This window comes from Meleagris gallopavo, chromosome 25 (genome assembly GCF_000146605.3).
Source record: "Meleagris gallopavo isolate NT-WF06-2002-E0010 breed Aviagen turkey brand Nicholas breeding stock chromosome 25, Turkey_5.1, whole genome shotgun sequence".
Taxonomy (NCBI): domain Eukaryota; kingdom Metazoa; phylum Chordata; class Aves; order Galliformes; family Phasianidae; genus Meleagris; species Meleagris gallopavo.
In genome coordinates this window covers 4,450,222-4,475,794 of record NC_015035.2, presented here as the reverse complement: position 1 = coordinate 4,475,794, position 25,573 = coordinate 4,450,222, and the positions used below count along the sequence as shown (strand labels likewise).

General features: G+C 47.3%; 2 protein-coding genes, 1 long non-coding RNA gene and 4 other non-coding genes across 10 annotated transcripts; all 7 read left to right on the top strand.

Annotated features, from left to right (window-relative positions):
* Positions 1–50: 50 nt before the first annotated feature.
* Positions 51–14,956, top strand: TRNAU1AP (tRNA selenocysteine 1 associated protein 1). Of its 4 annotated transcripts, XR_002121567.2 has the most exons (10): positions 52–1,398; positions 1,503–1,600; positions 2,386–2,485; positions 5,138–5,190; positions 6,485–6,616; positions 9,812–9,931; positions 11,363–11,525; positions 12,037–12,070; positions 13,142–13,325; positions 13,568–13,705. XR_002121567.2 is itself a non-coding variant. In XM_019622843.2 (9 exons), exons 2-8 carry the CDS (start codon positions 1,515–1,517, stop codon positions 12,042–12,044), a joined length of 681 nt encoding a protein of 226 aa, XP_019478388.1. In that variant the 5' UTR covers positions 51–1,398; positions 1,503–1,514; the 3' UTR covers positions 12,045–12,070; positions 13,568–13,679. The 4 variants fall into 4 exon arrangements, 3 of the variants coding, with proteins under 3 accessions (XP_019478388.1, XP_010721708.1, XP_010721707.1); XM_019622843.2 differs by lacking the exon at positions 13,142–13,325 and having other exon boundaries at positions 51–1,398; positions 12,018–12,070; positions 13,568–13,679; XM_010723406.3 differs by lacking the exon at positions 13,142–13,325 and having other exon boundaries at positions 54–1,392; positions 13,568–14,956.
* A 2,623-nt stretch (positions 14,957–17,579) lies between these two features.
* Positions 17,580–17,722, top strand: LOC116217447. The gene has a single exon (XR_004161993.1). It is a non-coding gene; the product is annotated as a small nucleolar RNA SNORA16B/SNORA16A family (small nucleolar RNA).
* A 221-nt stretch (positions 17,723–17,943) lies between these two features.
* On the top strand, positions 17,944–19,775 carry LOC116217435. The gene is made up of 3 exons (XR_004161977.1): positions 17,944–18,462; positions 18,775–18,892; positions 19,220–19,775. It is a non-coding gene; the product is annotated as an uncharacterized LOC116217435 (long non-coding RNA).
* On the top strand, positions 18,156–18,284 carry LOC116217448. Its single transcript, XR_004161994.1, has one exon. It is a non-coding gene; the product is annotated as a small nucleolar RNA SNORA44 (small nucleolar RNA).
* On the top strand, positions 18,491–18,626 carry LOC116217438. Its single transcript, XR_004161984.1, has one exon. It is a non-coding gene; the product is annotated as a small nucleolar RNA SNORA61 (small nucleolar RNA).
* LOC116217444 lies at positions 19,084–19,154 on the top strand. Its single transcript, XR_004161990.1, has one exon. It is a non-coding gene; the product is annotated as a small nucleolar RNA SNORD99 (small nucleolar RNA).
* Positions 19,776–21,013: 1,238 nt separating the features above from the next.
* NCMAP (non-compact myelin associated protein) lies at positions 21,014–23,824 on the top strand. Its single transcript, XM_010723403.3, has 4 exons — positions 21,014–21,155; positions 22,210–22,304; positions 22,656–22,740; positions 23,204–23,824. The coding sequence occupies exons 2-4, from the start codon at positions 22,220–22,222 to the stop codon at positions 23,334–23,336; spliced, it is 303 nt and encodes a 100-aa protein (XP_010721705.1). The 5' UTR covers positions 21,014–21,155; positions 22,210–22,219; the 3' UTR covers positions 23,337–23,824.
* Positions 23,825–25,573: the final 1,749 nt, after the last annotated feature.

Below are 25,573 nucleotides of genomic sequence, written 5' to 3'. Positions count from 1 at the left end.
TGTGAGACGGACAGCGGGGCGGTGTGGGCTGAGGGCACCGCCGGGGCTGAGGGCGCTGCGGGGGGATCCGGCGCCGGGAGGCTGAGGGCGCTGCGGGGTGACCGACGGCTCCGAACAGCCGAGAGACGCTCGTGCTGTGAGTGACACCGACACGCGCGCTGATCCGCCGGCGCTCACACTCTCACACTGACTGTCACGTGAGCATTTGCACGCGCGCACTGTCACGTGACTCTTGCACGCTCGCACCGTTGCACGCTGACTGCCACACGCACACAGCTGAGCCCATCCCCGCGGGCTGTGTGGGCTGTCACACTCGCAGACCCGTACGGCTGTGCTCACAGACACACCTGTGCCGTTTACACGCCTGCATTCGCTGCTCACACTTGCACTCCCAGGCTCTCCTGGGCTCTTACACGGCAAGCTGTGTGCTCAGGTCACGCACTGAGGCACTCGGGCTGCCACTCAGTGCCTCTGCACTCACCCACACGGAGGGTTAAATGCAGTCTCTCCACTGCGAGGACTTTACCTCTCTCAGGGGATCGTTGCTCTTTTGTCCCAGCAACCGTCGCCTGTTGCTTCTATGAATCTGTCTCTCATGGCCACACGTACCACAGGATCACCCCCTGTGCAGGGCTGCCTCTTTCTGCTTGGCACTCCCCTGCCTCCTTTTGCACACATAGTGCAGTGTGCGTGGTTGCCTGTTGCCAGACACACTCAGATACACAAGCCTGTGTGCTCTGTCACACACACAAGCGAAGGAAACACCTGGTTCCCAATGAGAAAGCAGCAGGGTGATCACTACAGGATAAGAGGGACTACACGGCTGTCTTCTCACCACCTTCACCACGTATTCAGGCCAAACTGCAGCACCATTTCATCCTTTTCAGCCGCTACACCACGCTGGCACCCGCTCTCCAGTGCCTTCGTGCACACAGCACTTCTCGTGCACCCCAACACACACACAGCTGTTTCTCACACACTGTGCACACTGCAGCACAGCCAGCACACCTCGCTGCAGGACGTGGTTGGAGGTCTCCCATCCCAGTGCTGCCCCGTGTAACTCCATGGTTGTATGAGGTTGTCACGGCTCTGCAGCCCCCTACCCCAGCTTGATGGAGGCTGATGCACAACATCCATCCATCCACCTGGGGCTGTGCTGCACCCACGTGCTGTTATTGCTTACCACCACCTTCCCCCCTGTTCCTGCATAGCGAGTGCTCAGTTTGTCGCTGTATGTCTCTGCGTGGCTTTTGTCCTTCTGTGGAAGCTCTCTGTTCTCTGAAATTCATGCTGTCTCTTGGGTTCCCCTTTGCAGACTGTTGAGCCTGGTTCATGCATGCCTGCTGATTTTGAGTGGCATCGACCCTCTTAAATGAGCCTTCTTTTTGAAGCGTAAGGGTAAAATACTTCTCAATAATGTTTTAACTGCTCAGGGGGACATTGACGCAAATATGCTCCTTGTTGTGGATGCTCTGACCTAACTGATTTTTTTGCTTTTGTAGCTGGAGCCGTACATGGATGAAAACTTTGTTTCAAGAGCCTTTGCCACCATGGGAGAGCTTGTACTGAGTGTAAAAATCATTCGAAACAGGTTGACAGGGTAACTGTTCATACTTGTTCTCAATTAATTCTACTGCTGCATCGCTGTGCTTGGGTTGAACTGTGTGCAGTTTACATGGCATCACGGTGGGTTTGTCCATATTAGAGCGATTTTCCCTTTCAGCTTTTCACCATTGCTGCCAACAGTACGGGCGTATTGATGACAGCAATGGAGAGAGCAGTTGCTGATTCTTTGACCTTGCTATCAGTGAACCATCCTGCAGTGCTCCAGCACTCCTTCAGAGCAGCACAAACGTGGCATGCAGTCCATCTGGGGATTCACATTCAGGGCAGAGGGCTCCAGTGACAAGCCTGTTAATTGTTGTAACAGCACAGCTACGTGATGGTAGCAGAGGTGGGAGGCCTAACTTAGGAAGGGCCCTATGAGGACCTTTGGAGTGCGTGTGCAATCAGTGACTGTAAGCAAGATGAAGATTTTTGTGTTCTTCTAAGCGTTGTCATTTCATTTTTTCAGTCGCTCAAACTTGGGTGGGAATATTTATGAGCAGTGAAAGGAGGGAGTGGAATAATTGGGAGCAAAACTATTTTCTGTGTTCTTATGTTGACATGACTTACTGGTAAGTAGGAGCTATCAGTTCGGTGAAGATCCAGTGTTACTGCACCAGGTTCTGTTTGGTAGCTAACATTTATGCTTTGACAAAGAAATCCCTCCATGTATTGCTACTGGAGCACATTTACTACCAGTTATCTGAAAATATAATATTTCTTCCTCAAACGTTTTCAGTCTGAAATCTTTTTTCTCTCCTGTCCTCTGTCTGTGTTCAGAATTCCTGCAGGCTATTGCTTTGTAGAATTTGCAGATCTGGCTACTGCAGAGAAGTGTTTACATAAAATCAATGGAAAACCTCTTCCTGGTGCTACACCGGTGAGTAAATCACATCAGCCAGTAGAAAAGCAAAACCGTGGGAGAGAAGTAGAGAAGAATTTGTGTTTTGAGTAATGATGATAAAGAAATTAAGTAGCAAACTGGGGGTTTTCTTTTCTTTAGATTTAATGACCATAATGCTGTTAAGAAAAGCATTGGAAAATGTTAATTTTTATGTGAGTGTCTGGATGATGCCCAGGTACAGAAATGCTGTGATGTGGCTTTCTATTTCTGAGCTTCTCTGCTATTACCAAAGTTGGAGCAATGAGAAACTAGAGGACAAGGAAAAAATAGGTTGAATATACATGCCACAGTCCTTCTGTCTCTTTGCATTTGTAGTTTCATATAAATTTGTTACAATTTGTATGTTGTGATATGTACACAAGGTGAGCTTTCAAGTTTAAGCTTAATTTTCAGTAACTTTGATTTGCAAAAGTTACTTTAAACACTGCATTATTCTTAGCCCCTAGTAAACAAAAGTTATTCAGACCCACTTACAATGCAGAAAGAACTGGTCCCTTGTAGAACTGCGACACACAGCAGGTACCCCAAAGCTGGGTGGATGGGAAGAAGAGAAGGAATAGCCACAGAAGCTAATTTTAGGGTGTTGACTTGAATGTGAGGTATGTTAAAGTGGGATGGCTGACACAGCTGTTCCTTGTATCCGCAGAGTTTGGCTGCAGTAGCTAGGATGGCTGGTTCGTAAAGAAACTCTGGAATCACTTCTGTTACAGTGTGATAATGAAGGTGTACTGATGCCTGTTTCAGTGCAGTTAGTCCCCTGAGTTGGTCAGCCTTCCTAAGAGGTTGACATTCCTCATTGAAAGGGGTAGATAAGATGTCTGGAGGTCTTCTGTCCCATTTAACCTGCTCCTATTCTGCAAATAAGAGGCCGTGACTAAGAGAAGCCAGTCTTCCTAGGTGCCTTCTGTAGTCATTAAGAGAGAAGGAGAGTAGCTTCTGCAAGAAGGTAATAGCTGAAGTTTGGTTTTGGGAGTACTGGCCTTTATCCACAGTTTAATTCAAAATATGATGTTGTTTAGGGGGACAACTTATGTAATACATGGGGAGAATGTGGGTGTCAGGCAGAGACCCAGCGTGGGCAGCCCAACTCAGTGCACTCAGCAGGCAGTGGTTCAGCTCCTCTCTTGCATTTATGTAGTTTCTGCTTTGCAGAAAACAGAATGTGGCTCACTCTTGTGTTTATTTTTGCATACTGAATCAGTCAGAGGACTGTCAGAGAGCCCTGGTGTTCTTATAGTGTCTCTTTTACACAGTTAGTGTCCCCAGCTCCTGTATGTGTGCAGGTACTCTCACTTTTTCAGTGATTTTAAGCCCAAAGTATTGCAGTGAAGAACTAGATCCCACAAAAAGATAAAAGTGCTTCAAAGTGAGATCTCAATTTTGTGTTAGGAGACTTAAGCTTGTAAATGGTCCACGGACACAGCTGAGTACCACTGTACACCAGAGAACACAGGCATGCAAGGAGCATGATTGTAGCCTGGAGTTAAGTCTTTGCTCTATTTCCCTTTAATTATTTATGCTGTTTTTGAGGGAAGAAAATACATCATACAAGGCATGGGAGCACACCAGGCTCCGCTGTGTCAAACAAATGTTCTGGTCTCTAGGTGTTGGACTAACTGCAGGCTTGTGTTCTTTGTCCAAATCGAATTCTTTGATGCTGTGCCACTGCGTAGTGCAGGGAGATGTGTGCTTTGGAAGTCTGCTGGGAGACAAAGATTGGTTTGAAGCCATTTATGTCTTCGTGCTAGCAAGGGAATCCAGCTTAGTTCTTCCACTGTCTGGGTGAGTTCTGAAACCAGTGTTCTTTTCAAGGAATGCAACCCCTTCTTCTTCCTCTGTCAGACTTGTTTTGGAAGGAACTGTTTTGTAAGGAGTTAGCAGTCAGTGCTGCACCGTGCAGTGAGTCATTGTGCTGAACATCGTGTAGGGGTCCTTTGGGATTGAGACCCATGGGGTTTTCAGGCTGCTTAGGTCCTGGTCAGAGCTGCACGTGAGCTGCACACAAGGCTGAACTCTGGTAGGATGTGGGTGAGGCGTTCCAATGGCACAAATGTGTGTTCCTGGGAAACTTGTGTAAAAAAGAGAGGGGACATCTTTCAGAAAAAGCTCCTCCCCACCCAAATAACTGAGCGCTTCATGCAGAGCGAAGTAGCCGTGCTTCCAGAATCAGGGATTGGTTCCATTTCCCAGAGTGGCAGGTTTTGCTTTGTCAGTATTCTGGTAAATGACAAACATCAAACACCCAACTGTGTGTGCTGTCGTTTCACTGTAAGACCTTGACATCAGAAGCCATGTAATACTTGCTGTTAGAACCTCCTGCCTTCCCTAAAGAGACAGTTTTGCACTGGGTGAGGTTAGCCCATCTTTCACTGGTTTTGTGAAGTGTTGAAATAAAGGCAGAGCAAACCCCTTGGTGCAGGGCCTTTGCTGCTTTTCATTATTGTAGCTGTGCTGAAATGAAATAAAAATGTTGTCCTAGATACCTGAACTGAATGGCCTGACAGCTCTGAAGGTCTGCAGTATTAAAAAAAAAATAGATACCTACAGTAAGCTAATTGCATTTTTCCTAATTGTATGGATTTACATGGGAGCATTTGAATGTATGGATTCATTTTTGCCTTTTTTCAGGCAAAGAGATTTAAATTGAATTATGCAACGTATGGAAAACAGCCCGATAACAGGTAAACACCCAACATTCAAATATTAGTTTTGCCTGTTTGATGTCTCTTTATCAATTGCCTTGCAAAGAGTATTCAAAATACGTAAACCCACAAGTTCATTAGTGCTGGACAAGATGTACAGCTAGCAAATTTGGACAGGAGAGAATTCATGAGATGCCTACAACTCAGCCTTCTGCCATTTTGCTTAGCGGTGCCAGCCAGCTAAATCCCACAATTAGAAACATGGATTGCATTAAACTGGCTTGGAACACGCTGTAAATATTTGGTGTGCTGCAGCGTGTTAGGACTTTGTCTGAGGATACATCCCATCATAACACTGCATTATGCCATGGGTATGTTTGGCACCCGAAGATAGGTGCAGTGGTTTCACAGCACCTGGCTCAACTGGCTGTGGTAGCACAGCAGTCAGCAAAGGGAGGGAGAAAAGCTCTGAATTGCCTTCAGGAGGAGCCCATCCCTCTCCATGGGCAGTGAAAGGCCCAAGAGGAGGCACAGCAGCTGTGTGGAGTTGCTGGAGTTGGGCAGTTTGAATAGCTGTCATAATGCCTGCCCAGAAATGCTTACACAGTTGGAGAAATAACAACACCGTGTGTTCAGGTAGGTGTGTACCACAGTCCTGCAATTTGGGAGGGTTGTGTTAGTCATATCTCAGCAATTATATTTTTAGTTTAGGTAATTATTAATATTTAAAAAAAAAAGAAGAAGAAGAAAAACAACTTCAGATTAGAATCAGGGCATGAGAGATGGGGCCAAGAATGAGATTTACGTCTTGTATCATTCTTGCAGTTCTGTTTGCTCTGGAAATAGTCACAACTGCAGATGGATAACACAGCCTTGCTGACTCCAGCAGCTTGCCTAGCAGAGGGAGGATAACTTAGACCACCTGTCAGTTTCATGCTTTACCTTCTGTGTGGCACAGCAGGTTTGTCAGGAGTGTCTTCTTAAATATTTGAACTTTTTAGCATCAAAGTGCCTAATTCATGTATTACAATTTAAGATCAGTATTCAGGAAATGGCAAACCTATAAATGAGACAGCGATGCTTTCTTGACACGTTAGAAATTCATGTTCAGTGCCCAGTTCAGTCTGTCTGAGAAGTAAAAAATGAAATTATCTTTAAATACAGAGCAGAATAATGTAAACTCATTGTGCTGCTTAACTAATTGAAAAAAGCATTGCTGATAAAAATGGTCCTTTAGTGTCAGTTTTCTCTGAGGTCAAATTTTTGGGCTCATCACATGTTTTGTGGGCATGTGTGTATTTGTGCCTAAGAAGTTTTCTTTTGATTTCTTTAGTCCAGAATATTCACTTTTTGTGGGAGACCTGACTGCTGACGTGGATGATGGCATGTTGTATGAGTTTTTTGTTAAAGTTTATCCATCATGTAGAGGTGGAAAAGTTGTTTTGGACCAGGCAGGAGTATCCAAGTAAGTCATCTTTTATTCATTCTTTTCTTTAACTTCACATTCTAGCATAGGAAATTTGCAACAAGGAAAGAAGAATAGTTTAGATTTTAGTAGAACACACAGCTGCTAAAATTGTAACGTTCCTGGATGTGTTGGGGTCAATGTTGTGCTCTGTGTCTTGGCAGTACAGTATTGCACTTCTGAAAATGCTGAAAAATGATCTGGCAAAACTGGACTTTCAGATAGAACTGTGCTTTTGCAGTTGGCTGTTGAATATATATTCCTGGGCTATTGAATATATATTCCTATGGAAGCTTTGCAGGTTTTTGTTTCAAATAGGGTAGGGCAAACACAGCTATGATTCATTAGCAAGGATTTAGGAGCCACCTTGTTCATCTTTACTGGAAATGTCTCATCAAAAACAGATGTCAAAAATGTTCTTAATGTTCATAAAACATTTTCTAAATTGGAGAACATGAATTCTTTTTTATTTTCTTAGGAGAGAGACCAGTTGGCTAGCATCCTTGTTTTCAGGACAGAACATGGCTTCAATGAAACACAATATTCTGACACAATAGCTATGAGAATGTGGTGACAAGACGTAGAATGTGGCTGTAGATCTCCCTCTTTCTCACGTAAGGGTTTCTCAACTCTAAGATATGTTGGTTTGAAGGAATATCTGGAGGTTTCATGTCCAACTTCCTGCTCTGAGCAGAGCTGCTGCCAACATGAGCTCAGGTCAGCGATGAATTTGTGTAGCCTGGAAAATCTCCCAGGCTGAGATGATGTAATTTGTCTGGGCAGCCTGTCCCAGTGCTGCATAGCTCTCTATGAAGAAGTTATGCTGCTTAACTCACAAAGTTATGATTCTAAGGCTTCTTACCTCCAACCTGAACCTCTTGCAATGCTGCTCAGTCACTGTCAGGCTGTTCAGTACGTGTGCTCTTACTGCCACCTCTCCTGAGACCTGTGTGCCTTGGGGCCTCCCCCAATTCCTATCCTGCTCTGCAGTGTAGGTGATGGGTGATGTTCTTTGGGCCACTAAGTGGGCTTTGGGAACAGCTCCTCAGTGCAGACCTCAGGGAAAGGTGCCCTGTGTTCCCTTGGGATGTGGGGAAGGGGCAGTGACTGCTGGTTGCTGGGAGAGCACAGCAGCCTCACCCAGCAGTGCTGGGGTGTTGCTTCCAGCTTCCTTATGACTTGGGCACTTACTCAAAGCTGAGGCAACTGCAAGTGTTAGGGTGGTACGAGAATGGATGCTGGTGTTTGTGGATGTGCCCAGTGAAGCTCTGAGCCTGCAAGGGTTTTCCCAGCACCTGCCGTCCAAGCAAGAGAAGAGTTTGGAGCCTGATGCTGTCGTGCTGTGCCTGCTTCCCTGCTTTCTGCCATGGGTGCAGGCTGGGAATCTTTTAACTCCTGGGACAGGGCAGAATGTCTGCCAGGGAGATTCTGACTTCAACAAAATGTTTTTGGGGAGGATTTTTTGTGTGCTTGGGGTTTTTTGTTGTTGTTTGCTTGTTTGCCTTAGGGTTTTTTGTTGTTTTTGTTCTGTTTGGAGGTGGTTTTTTGCTGTTTTGTTGTGGATGTGGTTCTTCCTCTTTTTTTTTTCTTTTGCCTGTATTAAAATCTGGTTTAGCCACTTACACGAAAAAACTGAGCATCTGAAATGTTGGAAGAATCACCTTCTCTGCCTTGCTGCAGCCAACTGTCTGTACCCACACCTCCATCTACTTTGTCCACCACTCATTCAGAGCCAGCAGCGTTCCTGCTTTCACTTACACACTTCTGTTCCCACCTGAAGGCTGCTGCAGCCTCTGTAGCTGCTTAGAAACTTACACACTGTCGTGTGTGAACAACCACAGCTGACTGAGGTGTTGATTTACACTGGTTTGATTTGCCACTGTGCTTTCACAGAGGGTAAGTTGAATTAAGGTCACCAATTTGAAACAGAACATGTACCCATGTAAAGTTTTGCTCTTGCTTAATTATCCAGTTTGTATATTGGCAAGTTTGAGCTTTGACTTGGGCTTCTTTATATGGGAAGTATATATATGTGTGTGCATAGATGTACACGTGAATCAATATTCAGATTTACATTTATAGCTCGCTGTGCAAGCTGTTGCATTTTATGGGACACCAGCTGCTCTGTAATAACTTCCATTGTGGATGTAGTACGAGTGCTTCGTGATGACACTTTCAAAACTATTGTGTGTGTTACTTTGCATTTAATTGTTCCCACAGAATAGATAATAATGCTGTAAACTTACACCCTCGCTCAGGGCTCGTTCTTTTCCTAGGTAGCCAAGCACCTCCTTCAATCACCCAGGTGGATTCGTCTTCCCCTCCCAGCCCAAGTCTTTGATCTTTGTGCTGCGTGAGGCGGCCCATCCCATGCTGGGATCCTGGCACTGCCCTCTGGGGTGCTGTTGCTTTGCTTCTGACTCACTGCAGCATCAAGGCCCACGCAAAGGACTTTGGGGATCAGGGAGGGGGGAAGGGAATGCGTGGTGTTGGGCTGGCTGACGTGCGCTGTGCTGTAGTGCTGCAGTTGAGGGCTTGCTGTCTGAATGCTGCTGATGCTCAAGCTGTGCTGTCAGAGCAAGTTTTGGCAACCTGGTGTTAAGAGCTCGTTTTCACCCACTGTTGACAATGCTGATGGGATCGGGTGGTTGTTGGCAACGACAGAGAGTCCATTGGTGTTTCCCTGTTGGAAAAAGGACTTGATTAAAAAGCACATCTCGGCTGATCCTACAGAAAAGCAGCACCGTGCTTCATGTGGGGCAGCTGTAGATGCAGTGGCAATGCCTTTGTCTTGTCAGTCCTGTGCTGAGTTGCATCTGTTCAGATTACCTGTGTTCTCCCAGTAGAGATTTGAGGCTTTGCTGCTGTCTGTTCGTGCATTTTGACATGTCTTGTGTCAGCTCACTTTGAGTTCCCTGGGATCTGCTGGCAGAAGGCTTGGCTTACTTCTCTGCAGCCCTTGGAAGTGCTGCTGAAGCTGAGATCTGAGCATTTAAGCTCTCTGCAAAGAAAGCAAAGCAGCTGGAAGAGGGAATCGTGTAACCTCTACTAAAAGCCCCAGTGGAAGCGTTTCATTTACTGCGCTTTGCAAAGCCAGTTTAGATTTCGCCATCAATACTCCGAACAACAACAACAAAAAAAGCAGCGAGTCTTTCTTTACTTCTGTCTGATACAAATTCTTCCATATCTCCACAGAGGTTACGGCTTCGTGAAGTTCACAGATGAACTGGAGCAGAAAAGAGCACTGACAGAGTGCCAGGGAGCCGTGGGGCTGGGCTCCAAACCGATGCGCTTGAGTGTGGCTATACCGAAAGTGTGAGTATAGGAGCACCCGGATGGCTGTGGAAGAGCAGCAGCATGTGAAACCACACGGATCGTTAGATGTCTGATAGTGCTTTGGGTGCACATCCTGGATGTTTCCGTCACAAAGTAGAGGAATACACTCACATCTAGTGAAGCAGCTGGAGTATCCGAATGCACGGACATCAAAATGTGTGCTGTTAGATCAAGACTAAACGTTTTACGCTGGTTTTAATTATATAAGTGATTAAATGCACAAACACACACGCAGTATTTAAATATGATTATTTAAAAAGTATGTGTTCCTTTGCGTTTAATTGAAATAGCCTAAGTCTGCTTATTGACTCCTGGATAGCAAAGCTCAATTTACTTTGTTCATTCTATTACAGTGTCTGCTAAATCTAAAACTTCTGGGGCAGGGATTAACTTTTTTTTCTGTGTTTGTTCAGAACCTGATACAGTGAGATCCTGCTCTGACTTGGGGCTCGTAGCACTAGGGTAATACGAATAATAGTTATTGCTCCCTATTTGAATAACCTGTGGATTTTTAGTGACCTCAGAAAGCTTGGGGGGGATAAGGAAGAGAAAAGGGGATGTGCTGTGTTGAGCAGACTGATGTTTCCCTCTGCCTGCTTCTCACTGATTGCATCTTTAGTGTAGCTTTGTGCATAAGGTGTTCTCATTTTCAAGCAACGTTTGTCATCTCATTTCAAATCTCAGCAGTGAGGTGGGATTCCCAGCTTCTTGGAAATGCTGTCTCTTTATGGCAAGGAATGAGAATTTCAGTTAGCTCACTGTTTAAGGTTAACTTTTAATTACCCGTAGTCCTTTTTACTTAAGCACTCTTTAAGCTATTTGCATTGGAGGTCATCCAGTGAAGTGAGGATGGGGACAATCAGTTGTTGTTTAGGCTCTTCTATGGCAGCAGCAGCAGAAGGGAGAGGTTTTGGACCTTTCTCACTGAAAGAAACCCCAGTTCTTCTGCAGGGCTCTGAGTCTTCAACTCTTAATGAGAAGCAAAACTCAGTATCTCAGCTCTGGGGGCTGCAGAATACTTTGTCTCATTTATCAGAAGGAAAAAGGGACCCAAAAATATGGATCATGGCTTGGGATATTCTAAGATGAGGCTCGTAGTCCCAAACTGTTCCCTTTCCAAAGCTAGGAGGTGATCCTAAATAACTCATAAAGAATTAAAGCAATGTTTGCAAATGAAGATGAATATGAATACAGGAAGGAGGTTTGAATATAAACCACTTATTTCTTTCTGCATATGTATGTAAATGATAAAGATTACTTCATTCAATAGCGAATGCATTTTAAAGGCTGAATTATGCATGTTAAAATAAAGTCTGTTTACGTACCATACTGTACCTTAAAGTATTTCTCTTCTGTTTTACATAACTGTTCTGCATTATATGTAACCTATTCCTGCATTATCTTTTTAAGTAACCGCATGAAGCCAACGGAGTACAGTCAGATGTACAGCTATAATTATAACCAATATTACCAGCAGTACCACAGCTACTATGCACAGTGGGGCTACGACCAGAACACGGGCAGCTACAGCTACAGCTACCCCCAGTATGGCTACACGCAGAGCACAATGCAGGTAGGACAGCGTGGAGAACTCACCCTGCTCTGAGTGTCAGCACAGAAACACAGGAGAGCTTGCAGAGCTGGGGGGGTGCATGATACCAGCAAGCTCTGGTGTCTCAGCATGGCTCCTGAGTGAGGAAGCAGAACTGTTCAGAAGCACCTGGCTTGCACTGTTGTCTTTTGAGGGGGTTATTGCTTGGACCAAGTGAGCATAACGGGGCTCTGAATACATTTGTCGTGGTAGAAGGCTTCTAGGATCCTTCACAAGCTTTGTTTTAGAGGCTAAAACGGATCAAGACAGTCACAAACTGTGTCGTTTAAAGAACTGCTGCCTCTGTTTTAAGTTGAGAGTGGAACCCACACCCTGGAGCCTGCCAGGAGGGGATCAGAGGGCGAGTGTGAGGAACACTGTTGTAATCACTCAGATTTAAAGTCACTGTATGACAGTCGTAATCAGTAGTTGATGTTTTGTTTTTTTTTTAATATTTTTATCTGCTGTCCTAAGGGTTTCTCTGTCCTTACAGACATATGAAGAAGTTGGTGAGGATGCATTGGAAGGTATATTTCTTGAATTCTTTACTGAAGTCATGCATTTCCTTTGTCCTGATTGGAGATAGCCTTTCTCAAACTGGCCTTTAAATCAGTGTACAATACACCTTTGTCTTTGATTAAATCCGAGCCTGATAACATTTGCTACTCACTATCACCTGGCTTGCACCTTTATTTTACACTTGCTGCTCCCAGTCTAAACCTCATCAGGGCTGTAACTAATTGACTTCACTAACACTGAGACCATTTGTGGTTTAGTGTTCACGTATCCTTTGCCCTGAAAACACATATCTTTGTTTTCTATAGTATACAGAATTTCATCCTTTTGGCTTGTTTGGTTTTCTGGTATGCTATAAAAACAATGTAGGCATTCTGTTTTTTCCATGGAATCTTGTTTTTTTTGAAGTCCAGCATACTGCTCAGTGTTTATCATTTTAAAATAAAATTATATCAGAGAGTGTACTGATAAAGTATTACTTTTAGCAGCATTGGGTGAAATGGGTCACTAAACAATATTGGGGCTATAGATAAACGTAGGAGCAGTGTTGCAAGAAAAAATTAATTTTATACTGGTAATTCCAAATCTCTGTCTTGAATGGCATATGCACTGTATGGTGTATTTTCTTACTCTCTTAAAAATAAGAATGAAAAAAAAAACACATGATGAAAGCAGGAAGCAGCTGGGTGCTGTGCAGAACCCATGGGTATAAGTAGTGATGTCAAGGAGAAAGCCCATGCTGGCTTTTAAAGCATTACACAAGGGCTCTCCTTTCTTCATCATGCAGAAAGTGGAACTCCTGTGCTATAATTAGGATATCTCTGGGGTATCTTTTTTCTTGTTGATTAAATTTCCTGTGAGCTGATACGCTGTTAGGTGGTTGGGCTGTTAGGGACAACGATGGGCACAGATTTTGCAAACTGTTCCCCATGCATTGGTAGCAGCAGAGTGGATCCCACTGGGTTGCTATGCAGCCCCCGAATGCTTTGCAAACACTTCATCCAGCTGTAGAACAGGAGACGTACTCGTGCTTGATGCTGTCGCTGGCACTTCTTCGGTTACTAACTGTGCAATGCTTTGAGATGTTTGAGGCTCCAGCAGATGAGCTCTGGTGACTGTGGCTGCAGAAGCAGATGCTGCCATCCCCATCCAAAGCAGAGGGAGCAGAATGGAACGTGTGCCTGCGCCCCTGCGGCTCCGCCGTGCCGTGGTGCCAGCACACCTCCTTTGGCAGTTTAAGTGGCCACACGGGGCTGCGAGGTGCAGGTATGCCTTCTCTCTGTTGGCTCTGCTGTTGGGGCGACGGCACTGAAAGGAGGGCATGGCTGCTGTTAGGTTTATCCCGTTGCTGAAAGATCTGCCAGGGCTGCAGTGGTCGGGTCGTGATTGGGCAAGTGGTGGGGATGACCTGGGACTTCCTCCGCATTGTTGTGATGTGTTTGTGGGGTGTGGGTGCTTTTCCTAACCCACGTAACACACAGCCTATTTGTTTGCCTTTTCTCCTTTAGATCCAGCACCTCACTTGGATGTCCATGAAGCGAATAAACAGTTTATGGAGCAGAGTGAAGAGCTCTATGATGCCTTGATGGACTGCCATTGGCAGCCTTTGGACACTGTCTCGTCAGAGATCCCAGCCATGTTATAGCCTCGGTGCTGAGGCACTGTCTGTGTGATGAACCCGCCGGTGTGCTCTGTTACGCTGCAAATGGATCCTGCAGGAGTCAGGGGTGGCCCCTTTCCCACTCAGGTCTGTTACTGGAAGTACAGGAGGAGTGTGGTGTTCCCTGTACAACACCAGAGTACCGTGGGAGCATCGGGATAACTTCTATTCGTGCTGGAAGTTAGAACTGCAACGGTTTTATTCCTTTTGTCTTGAAGTGAACTCTTAATACTACTTGTAATTTATAAACTTGCAAGAGGATGGCACAGGGGAAAGACTACTCCAACGTACAATAAAGAAGTTGGTCTTTTAAGTGAAATTACCCATTGCTTTTTGGTTCGTGCCCCCCTCTCTGTTTTGCTGCCCGTTTAACTGTCTTTAGTCAGTTGATCCAACACTTGTCCATGTGTTGGTTTGGTTTGGTTTTTAAGAGTCACTGTCAAATACCACTAAAATGTCTCAGAAGCTTCCTAGTGACTGGGTGAAGTTGCTGTAAGTCGAGTATGGGAAGGAATCATGTGGATGAATGCCTATGTTCTGCTTAATTTAAGCTGTGATCTTGAACTAAGCGTGGTGTTCCTAAGCATTTTGGAGAGCAAAGGCAGGAAAGAGTGGCAGAAAACTACTACAGACTGATGCCTTCTGCTCGACGGTCTCCAGCATGTTTGGCTTGCCTCTCCATCTGTGAGGAAAGAATTCCCCACCAGCCAAGCAGTTTAAAACACTTCTACCAGCAACCTTGTTTAAATGTTACTGTATGTACGATGCCTTTTTCATTGTTGAAGGCCCCGATGGGCCCCTTTATCATGTTAAGGTTTCACAGCGTCTTCCACTGTCAGAGTAAACATGGTGAAACTGAAGATCTTGCAGCAAAAACGGGTCAGAGCAATCCAACCAATGTATTGTGCAACAAATTGTTGCTGACTTGGAAAGCAGTTTTCTACTGAATGTTGTGTAAGCTGGATGGACAAGCAATATATTTAAGCGAATATTATGTTGCTTTAGAGGTGAAAGCAAAAATGATAGCACTTATGTACATGTTATAAGCCCTTTTCAGGCTTTTGTGCCTTAAACTCTTTGAGAAACAGGGAGAGATAAACTACCTGTAATAAATGTCTGTCCAAGAAATAGTTTGGTGACTGATTGCTCATGCACAGCATTAAGCTGCCTCCCTCCCCATATTGATGCAGAGATTTGCCACAAAATTTAAATACTTTCATAAAGTCTACTTCTGCTACACCTTTGTTTGTTTGTGATGTATTTGTCAGTCTGTGGTCATTTTTATCAACTGCGATGGTGGACATAACTGTGAATATGAGGATAACGGTGACCTGCACTGCATTTAACATATTTCTGGTGTGCTAATGGGACTCTGCATTCTCATCAGCTGGGAACTTTTATCTCCTGCTGTGCTTTTGACAGCGCAGTGGACCGTAAACAGTGATCTGACCTTCATTTGCTCTGTGTTTAAGGAAATGAATGCTCCTGGTGTGTGCTGTAGCATCTCAAGGGCAACGCGGAGGTGGAGGAGAGCTCCTTCCCTTTGGTGAAGCTGCTCAGCGCTGCTGAATGCTAAAAAGTGGTATCACTCTACTTGAGAAGCTCTTGTTCAGTTGAGTGGCATTTCAGAGGTGACGTGAAGGTTTTTATGTTCTGCTGTAACCCATGTTCCACATCACTGTTGATGTGCTGCAAGAGTGCTACTCTGTACAGCCTTCATTTTCTCTTTTTGGCCTGCCCTCCCCACCCCCCAGATTTCAGCTTTTGTAATACAGCCCTCCTGGTTGAAGACAAGCTTAGTTTATCTGTGCTGCTGTTGAAAGGCTGCCCAGCACTGCTGTCCTGTTTAACATTCCCTAATACCCACAGCAGCTCTGTTACACACTGCTGACTGACACAGCCTGGTGCTTGCAGGAGGTGGGGAATGAAGGGAAGCCACACTGTCTGAAGGTTATTGCAGAGCAGCTCCCTTCACAGGCAGGAGCCCTTGGGCAAAATTGTTTTGCTGTCTTCTGTGGCAGAAAGAACGTTGGGAATGATTAATCTGATCCATCATCACGGCATCCCCAAGCTTCTGGGGTAGCTGTGTGCACACAGAAGGGGATCAGGACAATAGCAGGGTGCTAGGAGCACACATTCTTACAGTGATGCCAAAGCCGGGAATTACCTGGGAGAGAAGGAGAGGCAACCAAATTGCTCCCCTACTCAGCTGGGCTGAATGGAAAAGGAGGCAGCTTGTTCTCTGTACCTCACTGTGGGTGGGAGAGGTGCAGCACCAGGCTTTGTGAGGCAAGGAAGCGTCCTCCCTAGCTTAACTTTGTAGATGTGGGGTTTTAATTGCCATCCTCTTGGGGTTGTTTGTGAGAATCTCAGCCAGTGCTCTGCTGAGCTGGTAATCTCACCGTGCTTCTGTCTGCATGTCACTGATTTATCTCCATGCTCGTTTTCAGCTCCTGGCTACTATTGCAGCACCTGCAGCAGGGAAGGCACTTTTATGTGGAACTACAAAGCAGCCTCATTTGTGGTGTCACCTGCATTTGTGGTGTTTGTTTTGGAATCCAGGTTGAAGAGAGTGTGGGATTTTGTTTCTTGTGGATAGCTAAAGGAAAAGCCCTCATTCAGTTCCATTTGGTGTAGCACAAGATGAAAAACAAGGACTCCGTGCAGCAAGATGAATTTTGCTTTTATCTTTATGTGCTGAAGGCGAGAAATCCAAGACAGATGATATCACAGCTCACTGGGATAATGTAATTCTTGAACGTTGCATCAAAATCTGTGGCTTAGACTCAAGCATTCTGCCTTCCAGCATGCAGTGTTTACCCACAGCTACCAAAGTGACCTCAACATTCTGATGTTATTCGACTGAAATGCGATGACCCAACCTGGGTTATCCTTCAGATTGCAGGAGATGTCGGATGACAACCTGAGTTGCAGAGGCTGAAAACCACTCGCTGCCAAGGAGTGCTATGGGCTGCAGGATTCTTCTGAGTGCCGTAGGAGCACTGGAGCAGTTTTGGTCTGATCTTTAAGTATTCTGACTCTGTCTCGTTATTGGCTTGCTAATGCCCAGCTTTTCCAAGGAGGCTGGGGAGGAATTTTTACCTTCCAACCTCGCTGTCTCCCACCCCATCTCGTAAAACACCCATTTCTGGATTTAACTTGGGATCTACTTGAGCGTGAAATGAATTTGATGCAATGACCACGTTTAAAAACTGATAAAGCTAGTTCAGCCCTCTGACAAAGCTCTCATTACCTTTTTCAGATGAGATGATTCAGAGTCCATTACACTTCCACAGAGGTACACATTCATCAATTACACACAGGATAATTAACACAGACACACCTATGTCAGGTAGTGATTTATGAGGTCTCCAGTCTTCTATTCCACGGTCTCTTCTCCCTCCTAGTGTCCTTTTAGCATCATGGCCAACCAACAGCCTCTTACTTCATCCAGTGCTCCTCCTCGCTCCCCCCTAGATGAACTTTCCTCATCGAGGCACGCTCCGAATTCCCCTTATAAGCTATAGGCACCAACCGCACGGAACTACAACACCCAGAAGGCACCGCGGGAACACCCGTCCTCAGCAGCCAATCAGCGTGCGCGCTGCCGCCCTATAAAAGCCCACGGCGGGCCGCCCTCTGTCTCTCTTTGCGATGGCGGCGGGCCGTTGTAGTTGGTGCTGTGCGGGGACAATCCGCCGCCATCCGCCATCTGGCGAGGCCCTGCCGCGTCGGCGCCCCGGGGGCTCGGCGGGATGACGTGGCTCCCTCCGTGGTGCGGGATCTGGGCCGCCGTGGGTGAGCGCCTGCCCGGGATGGGGTGGGGTGGGGTGGTTGTGGTGGTTGTGGTTGTGAGGCCCGCCCGGCCCTATCGAAGCTGCGCCTGCCCTGCGCTGTGGCAGCCGCAGTCAAAAAGGAGCCGAGAGCCACGCGTTTTCCTCGACGGTCGCTGCACAGTTTGGTTTTCTGTAACTGCCCAGCAACAAATGGGGAAAATACAGGGGCTGGGGCTGGGGCTCTGCCTGCAGTGCTCTCAGACATTGATGATACCAGACCTGTGCTTCGTTTGGAGGGGTGCTACGGGTGGGCAGAGCACGATGTTGCTGTTCTGTAAATGCTTTTCTCCCTTAGGAGCGGGGTGAGATGCTGTTTCTGTCGTCACCCGGTGCAGGTGTCAGTGCTGGGCAGGTGAGCGGTGCTGGGGGTCCTCACAGCTGCAATTGAAGCTCTTCCTCAGTTCCACCAGAGCTGCCAGCTTCCCCTCGCTGCACACTCTACCCAAATGGCTTATAGAGGGGTGGAGAGGTTTTGTGCAGCATCCCTTGACTCGGAACTGGGAATCAAATGAGATCTGAAGCCAGCAGACTGCTCTGCTTCTGTTGTGTCTGCTGCTCTGTATGGCTTTTATAGCTGTAACAGGCCTTGGCCAAACCCACCTGCATGTTAATCCAAGAGCTGTGGCTCTGACATAGCTACAGATCTCCAACAACATGCAAGAGCAACAGGAAGGTCTTTGACTGCTCGGCCTCTTCTGCCTGTTGCTGTCACTCACCCCTCCTATATATTTTTCAGCTTCTATCCGGGGTGTTGCCCCGTTCTGTGAGGGTTCTGGTGGTATGGGGGCTGGTTGTGTCAGTATTGATGATATCCGAAGCCTGTTGCTGATTTTGGGGGTATTGTTGCATTGTGTTCCAGGGTTTCTCGCTGTTCGGAGCTCACTGCCTGCTTGCTGATAGACCCAAGGTGAGAGCGTGTCTTTGCCAGAGCTCTGTCCCTCCAGATCCCTTTCCCATCAGATCTGAATACCGATCTTGTGGTCGAAAAAGGAGGAAAAGTAACATTCAGACTGGCCTTGGCCTCTCTGCTGGCACAGCTCTGCTCTGAGCGGGGCCAGTTTGAAGACAATCAATGTTTGCTTTGCTGCCCTGGGGGTGGCAGCAAAACAGGGCCATGGGGTGAGGGTTTGTGCTCTGCTGCTTCTTTGGGCATTGATTCTTAGTGCACAATGGCTGTTGAACTGGAGATGCCTACCTGGGGCTCTGTTGTCTTTTTCAGGAACTGCACGCTTAGTGGAAGAGTCTGAGAGCTCGTGAGACCCCGTGGAGGGTATTGGTCTGCTTTCCTTAAGGCTGAAACTGTGGAGAAACTGAAGTGGAGCATGTCAGTGTCCCTTGTGAGTAATTGCCCAGAATTTCAGGGGGGGTTGGAGTGAGATCTTGTCAGTGCTTGTTCACAAAGGGCAGTGGGAATGGGGTTTGCAGGTTGGAATTACAAACTTCATTAAAGGTCTGTAATTGGGCAGCCTCATTTGTAAGGCAGAGCTCCTGTGGGATGAGCTGTTGCCTATTGTTTCTCTGAGCACAGCCTGGTCAGTGATGACACCTTTCTTTGGAGACTGCTGGATGAATCCTGCGGATATGGGGCTGAGGCCAGGCTGAAGTCACTGCACAATGTTGCACTGCGCTTCATTCAAAATGAATTCTTTTTTTTTCTTTGTTAGGTTTAAATGGAATACAGACCCAAGTGTCTTCAATCCTGAAGAGGCAGCAGTCTGCACAGCCTCACGGTGGCTGCTCTGTGAGTTGGGAGCTCCCCCAGGTGGGAGAGCTGCAGTGATGCAACAGTCACTGAGAGCTGCGGGCTCTCAGCCTCTGAGGGACACTGCCAGAGCTCCCATTCAGATGCTCAACAAGGAAAAACGTTCCTTGCTATGGAGTTCTTCAAAAGAAGGAAGGTCTGGATAGGAAATATTTGGAGTACGGTACCAAGGTCTGGGGCTTCCAGCACAGGAGAGATGTGCAGCAAAGCCAGAGCGAGTTGGAGGGGCAGCTGGGTGATGGCTGCCCTCATTGCATCAACCTTTTGGCACAGAGTGCTGAGGTTTGGGCACAGCAGATATGCCAATTAATCCTACAGCTCATTCTCACCTCTTCATCCCTTTAGACATGTAGCTCCAGGTATATGACCTCTTAAAGTTTTACTGTTAAGACTTTTCCATTATGGTATGTAAGTAATTTTATTATAAAATAATGGTAAAATACATTTTACAAAATGCATCTGTTTTGTGCTGCCAGTCTGTTAACCTCTGTTGGTTTTGGTTCTCTGGGAGGTAATATGTATGTGTCTGGAAACACAGAAGCAGCATCTCCCAGAGGTTCTCAGGATGCCCTACAGTAGCCAGGGAGCTCTGGGAGCAGTCTGGTGTGGCCCAGAGCACACTGGGGCATATATAGACTCAAGTAGAGTACACTGGAAAGCCTCTAAGGCACCCTAGAGTGCACTGAGAAGTTCTGGGAGTATTGTAGTGTGCTCCAGAGGCATCCTTGGAAGCCTGTAGGGTGCACTAAGAGACATAGACAAGCTTTGGGAATCCAGTAGTGTGTCTTAGAGTCTATTGGGTGGCCTGGGGGGGTGTCTGGGATGCACTGCAAAGTTTTTTGTGTCACCCTGGGGCCTCTCGAAGCATGTTAGTATGCAGTGAAGTACACTGAGGGGTCCTGGGAGTCCAGTAGGACAGACTGGGAATTCGGCGAAGAACCTTGACCATGCTGAGGGGCTGTGAGAGGGCTCTGGGGTGTTCTGGGTTGTACCTAGGGTTCCTCAGAGCACGTTCAATAGTTCTAGGACACATAGGACCTGGTTATCACACGACAGCCCCTCCAGCTCCTTCCTCTTTCGCTGACCTTCTGCTTCCCCTGCTTTTAATTGGGATGAGGGGCAGAAGCTCCACCACATGTAGGGCAGGCTGCACCTTTCTGCCTTCTTCAGCTTTCTAGAGTTGGAGAATTTTTCCTTTCTCATGAACATCTGTAAAAAATGACCGAATTGATGATGTGCTCCGTGCAGCCTCTCCCTACGGCTGTAAGCCCTCCGGGAGTACTGCGCTATGCGGGAAAACGCGGAAGCGGAGTCTTTTTGTTTTAGCCGCTCTGCGCCGCCAGTCCGCCAATCTCTATTGTGATTAGTCCTCCAGAAAGTAAAGCGCATGCGTCCGAGGACAAGACGGAAGGGAGGGGAGGGAATTTCTACACAGCACTGAGGTGCGGGCCATCAGTCCCCTCACGGACAGTCAGCCCTCAGCCCCATCTGTTCACAGTTCCTCTTCTCCGCTTCCCTGTTATAACGCTCCAGCCATCCCCGGTGAAGGACCGCTTTCTCTCCCGCTGCCCCTGCGCGCACCGCGGCACGTGATTGGCTCATCACCTCCTTTGATTGACAAGTGCCCGCCCCAGCGCCGCGCACGCGCACTGTCGCCGCGGCACTCCCTGCTGCCGTCTATTGAACAAAATTCGGTACTGCAGGCGCTGCTCCGCGCAGGCGCGGTGGTGCCGAGGCTCTGGCACTGCGCACGGACGGCAGAACCGCGCAGCCGGTACGTTGGGCGGTGTGGGAGCGGCGGGGACTGCGCAGAAAAGACACGAAACGGGCCGGAAAATGTACGTCGGGGCACTGCTATGGGGGAAGAACACCGCTTCGGTGTGTGCCTCCCTTACCTGTATGCAGCGCAGCAATGCAAAGCCCCGTTCCCCTCAGCGTCCCGGACCCTGGCGGTGCCGCCGGGCTGCACGGGTCGGTACGGGCAGCGCTCACACGTGCGTCCCCGCGCGTGTCGGCACCGCAAGGCTCTCAGAGCGCCGTACGGTGCCCTGCAGCCGCCTGGGAGCCGCCTGGTGCAGCACAGGGGTGTGCCTGCCTTGCAGCACGGTGCGCTGGAAGTCCTCTGAGCAACCCCTGAGCTCGGTGTGGGAGCTCGGGGAGTATTATGGGGTGCTGCAGGGGCACCGTGGCAGCCTTGGAAGCTTGGCTGGGACACTGGGAAGGGACCAGAGAACCCCGACGAACCTGAGCGGACTTCAATAAAACGAATGGAAGAGCAGCGAACCCGCACGGACTTCAGCGACAAAGAGTGAAACCCGAGCAGACTTCTGCAAACCCCTCCTTTTGTTGTATCTCTTATTACTGCTGCATGGTGGTAAAGCCTCCCTTTGCCGACTTTGTCATTCCCGCAAAGACGTATCCTTACATCACTTCTCAGCAACGACACCAGAAAACCTGTCCTTTTTTTCCCCCTATCTTTGAAGACACGTTGTTGAATACTGGAGAGAGGATTCACGGATCCGTCAGTCTGCTTTGTGTGCAGGACCGGGGCAGGGAGATGCAGTGCTCCTCACTCAGATCCCTCCTCCTCTTATGGACCAAAACCTCAGAACCTGGAGTGACAGTCTGAAATCCCAAAGCATTGAAGATGTGTGTACTTATCCAAAACCTTTGTAACATCACTCATTGCTGTGTCTGTGTCTCACCCTCCAAACGCTGCGCTGTGTATATTGTAAAGCAAACGGCTTCAGACTGGTGTAGCAAAACATCCATTGACTTCACCGCTGAGAAAACGTGACCGACCTTTAAGAGGCAGCTGCTAATTAATGACAATTAGGTGGCACAATTCACTGCTGATGTTTCATGAAATCATCCCTCTTTTTCCTTCTGCAGCCGAATCAAGATGACGACGGCAGCCCCGCTGATCGGCATCACGCAGCTCTCGGTGAATGTGACCACAAAGTCTCAAGAACTGAGTCTCTATCAAAGTAAGACAGGCCGTGGGGTCGTTTTTTTTGTTTTTGGCTGTACCACAATTACCATACCTTGAATCTTGAAGTGGAAAAACGGGCCACTGTGCACTTTAGTTGCTGCATAGCACACGGGTGCTGCACTTTTTCAGCTCACCCCTCCTGTTCCTTCCTTGCCTCCAAGTGCTCCCATCCCAAACTGTTCCTGAATAAAAAGTAACAAAGAGAAATTATTTTAAAAGGGAAAATATTGTGGGGTTTTTTGTTTGTTGCTCTGTAGCTTTTTAACCTTTGAATTTATCACATTTCAAACAGACCGTTGACAACTTCTTAAAAAAGACTTTATTTTTCTTTCTCCTTCCCTGCTAGGTTCTGGAGCAATAGTTGCTGCCATCGTAGTAGGAGTAATTATTATTTTTACAGTGGTTCTGCTCATACTGAAGGCATATAACAGGTATGTGGCTGAGTCCTGTGCTTCAGTGAGGAGAAGCCAGATGAGCCAAAATCACTTCTGTGCTCTTGTCTCACAGACTTTCTTATTGCTGAAAATTTCAGGCAGAATCTGAGCATAATGTGCTTGATGTCCTGAATGCCAGGCTGTAATGGAATGGTTCTTGGCAGAGAATGCTTGATGGATGCTCTTTCTAGGGGGCTTCTGTTGGCATAGGAAGGGCTTGCTGTGAGCATCGTGCTGCCAGAGCAGAGCTTGATTTCTCCATCTGAAGGCACCGAGTTGTTACGTGTTCTAGGAGCACTCACCTGCCATCTTCTATCTTTGGAATGAAGTCCTGCTTGATGCTAGCTTCTCAATGGCTGTTCAGTTCAGCCTGTTTCTGTGGGAATCTTCCTAATTGTTATCGTGGGAGAAAGCACCGCAAATGTCAGTGCTGATAAATATTTTATTTCTGCATTTACAGACACATGAGAGGGAAGCGGGAGCTGGAGCCCAAAAGCAGCAAAACAGCAGTGCCTCCTTTAGGGCAGAACAGCAGCAGCGTTACTCAGCATTCCACAGTGACTTTCATACCTATCCACATGCAGAGCAGATAACTGTGAATGCATCCCTCCCTTTGGAGTTCTTATCACGTGGAGATGGGACTGCTCTCAAAAGCGGTACTGCATTTGGAATGGTGATCAGCTCTTATTTTGTTCTCTGTATCATAATTTGTCCTGCTTTCTCTCTTTGGGAGGAAAACTGGAAGATCTGGACACTTTCCGTGTGATGAGAATCGAGTAGTGAAGAGATACAAAGCATCCGAAATGCAAGGAGCCCTCCTTCAGAGCTTTGGGTGTGGGAAGATCAAAGAAGCCAAGCTATTCATTTGGAAAAGCCACGCACACTGATTCTGTAGAGCTTTTGCTTACTCAGAGTTTAAGCTTTTTCTATCCTGCAATGACTGATGATAAATGGAAGGAAAAATTGGACACGCAAGCCGCATGCAACTCAGGTTGTGCTTTGTTAAGGTTCATGTGGAACAGGTTTGTAGTTTGTTCTACGGCAGATAGAGTGGGAAGTAGGAAAACCATATTTATCTTTAGTCATCTGTCATGTTTCTAATACCACGTTTGTATGGTTGTAGACAGAAAAGAATGACTTTTTATCAAAGATATATTGAGATTTTTCTAATAACTCGGTAACCTGCTCGTTTTCCAACGAACCAAATGTCTGAGGATTTTCACTCTCCTGCCAAAATCACCCTGGGTTCGTTACTGACATTGCAGTGCTTTCTCTATCTTGAAACCTGAGAAGTTCTTTAACTTAAGTAAACATGAGAAGGCAGCATAAAGCAAGCGAGGCATTATGCACTGCTTTTCTACAACCTGAAAGGGTTTGTTCTCTATTGCTTGAAATATTATGAAGATTGATTTATCATTTTTTGCTATAGAAAGTCACCGAATGTGGTGATGTTTTCCAAGTGTGATGATTGTGGGTGTAGAGTAATGCACCAAAGAAATTCCCAGGGGTGTTTCACAGCCCACTGGGTGTGAGCACACAGCAGCATTGTGTGGATGCTCTGTGGCTCATTGTTTGAAGCATGCATGGAAAAGCATTCCCACACAAGATGGGGTAGGTAGCGAGGATTAGGAAGGAGATGAGTTAAACTCGGTTTTAAACAGAACTATGCAAAGCTGTGAGAGACATCTCCACTTTTAAATCCTATGGAATTGCTCTCTGGGATGGTTGCAGTGGCACAGCCTGCATTCAGTGCGATTTGTTGTGTGTGGGATGGTGGCTGCAAGCTCCTGCGACCATTAGAGGGCCCCAGTCTGTATAGACCTTATTAAATAACTCTAGGGGGGGTATTTAAACTCTTTGGGAGCTATAGGGAAGAAAGTCAGTAATCAGTCAGAGAACCCACAGCTTTCCTTGTCCTGCAGCAGCTTCCTTGCTGTTCTTAGTGCTGCCATTGCCTGATCAGTTTGTATCCTTAAATCAAACCAAAGCTGACACTTCTCGAGCAATAAAGGGATAACAGACAGAAGGGAGACGCTATTGATAACTCCAAGATGTGAGGGCATCTCTGGCAGGGGTCCTCGTGAATAAACGCTACTTTTCTGCAGGTCTAAATTCAATTACTCTGCAGTCTTTTAATGAAACATGACCACAGGGCGCGTTCCAAGCTAAATATTAGGACAGCTGCTTGAGCAGCCCGTACGTCCTGCAAACATTTCACTTGTCCCGGATCTCCACCTCATTTTGGGGGTGGGAATAACCGATATTATCACGCAGCGGGGACTGCAGAAAACAATGTTTATTTTTGTGTGGCGTTGCCCTCCTGTTCCTCTTTCTCTGCTGTTTTTGCGTTCTGCTTCGTCAAAACCCAGGTCTTTACAAGAATAAAGCCTGTCCTGCACGCGGACGCTGCCCGTCCCGCTCTCGCCCCCTCAGCGCTTCCCTCTCCCCCCCTCCCAATTTCTCACAGCGCCGCGCTGAGGAGGCGCCAACACCCGCGCGCATGCGCCGTTATCCGTGAGGTCACGAGCCCCGCGCCACTCCGCTGAACTTCCGCATCTCGCGAGAAGATAAACAGTCAACTCCCCGCCCGTGCCGCCATCGCGCGGAGGAACGCCGCGCTTTGCGATTGGCCATCGCCGGCTCGCCTACCGATCCGCCCTCCAATCGGGAGGCGCCGAAGAGCCTTTGCGGAGCGCCCGGCTCCGCCCCCTCCGTCCCTCTTAGCGTCACGCCGCGCGCAGGCGCACCGCGTTCTCCTCCTCCGAGCGTGCGAGGGGCTCGCGGGCGCGCGGTGCACGCCGGGACGGCAGCGCGCTGCGACCAGGAGGAG

Coding starts and splice junctions, on each gene's coding strand:
- TRNAU1AP (XM_010723406.3), top strand. CDS start 1,515: ATGGATGAAAACTTTGTTTCAAGAGCCTTTGCCACCATGGGAGAGCTT. Junction 9,932..11,362: donor AGTGTGGCTATACCGAAAGT/GTGAGTATAGGA, acceptor TATCTTTTTAAG/TAACCGCATGAAGCCAACGG. Junction 11,526..12,036: donor ACACGCAGAGCACAATGCAG/GTAGGACAGCGT, acceptor CTGTCCTTACAG/ACATATGAAGAAGTTGGTGA.
- NCMAP (XM_010723403.3), top strand. CDS start 22,220: ATGACGACGGCAGCCCCGCTGATCGGCATCACGCAGCTCTCGGTGAAT. Junction 22,305..22,655: donor AGAACTGAGTCTCTATCAAA/GTAAGACAGGCC, acceptor CTTCCCTGCTAG/GTTCTGGAGCAATAGTTGCT. Junction 22,741..23,203: donor ATACTGAAGGCATATAACAG/GTATGTGGCTGA, acceptor CTGCATTTACAG/ACACATGAGAGGGAAGCGGG.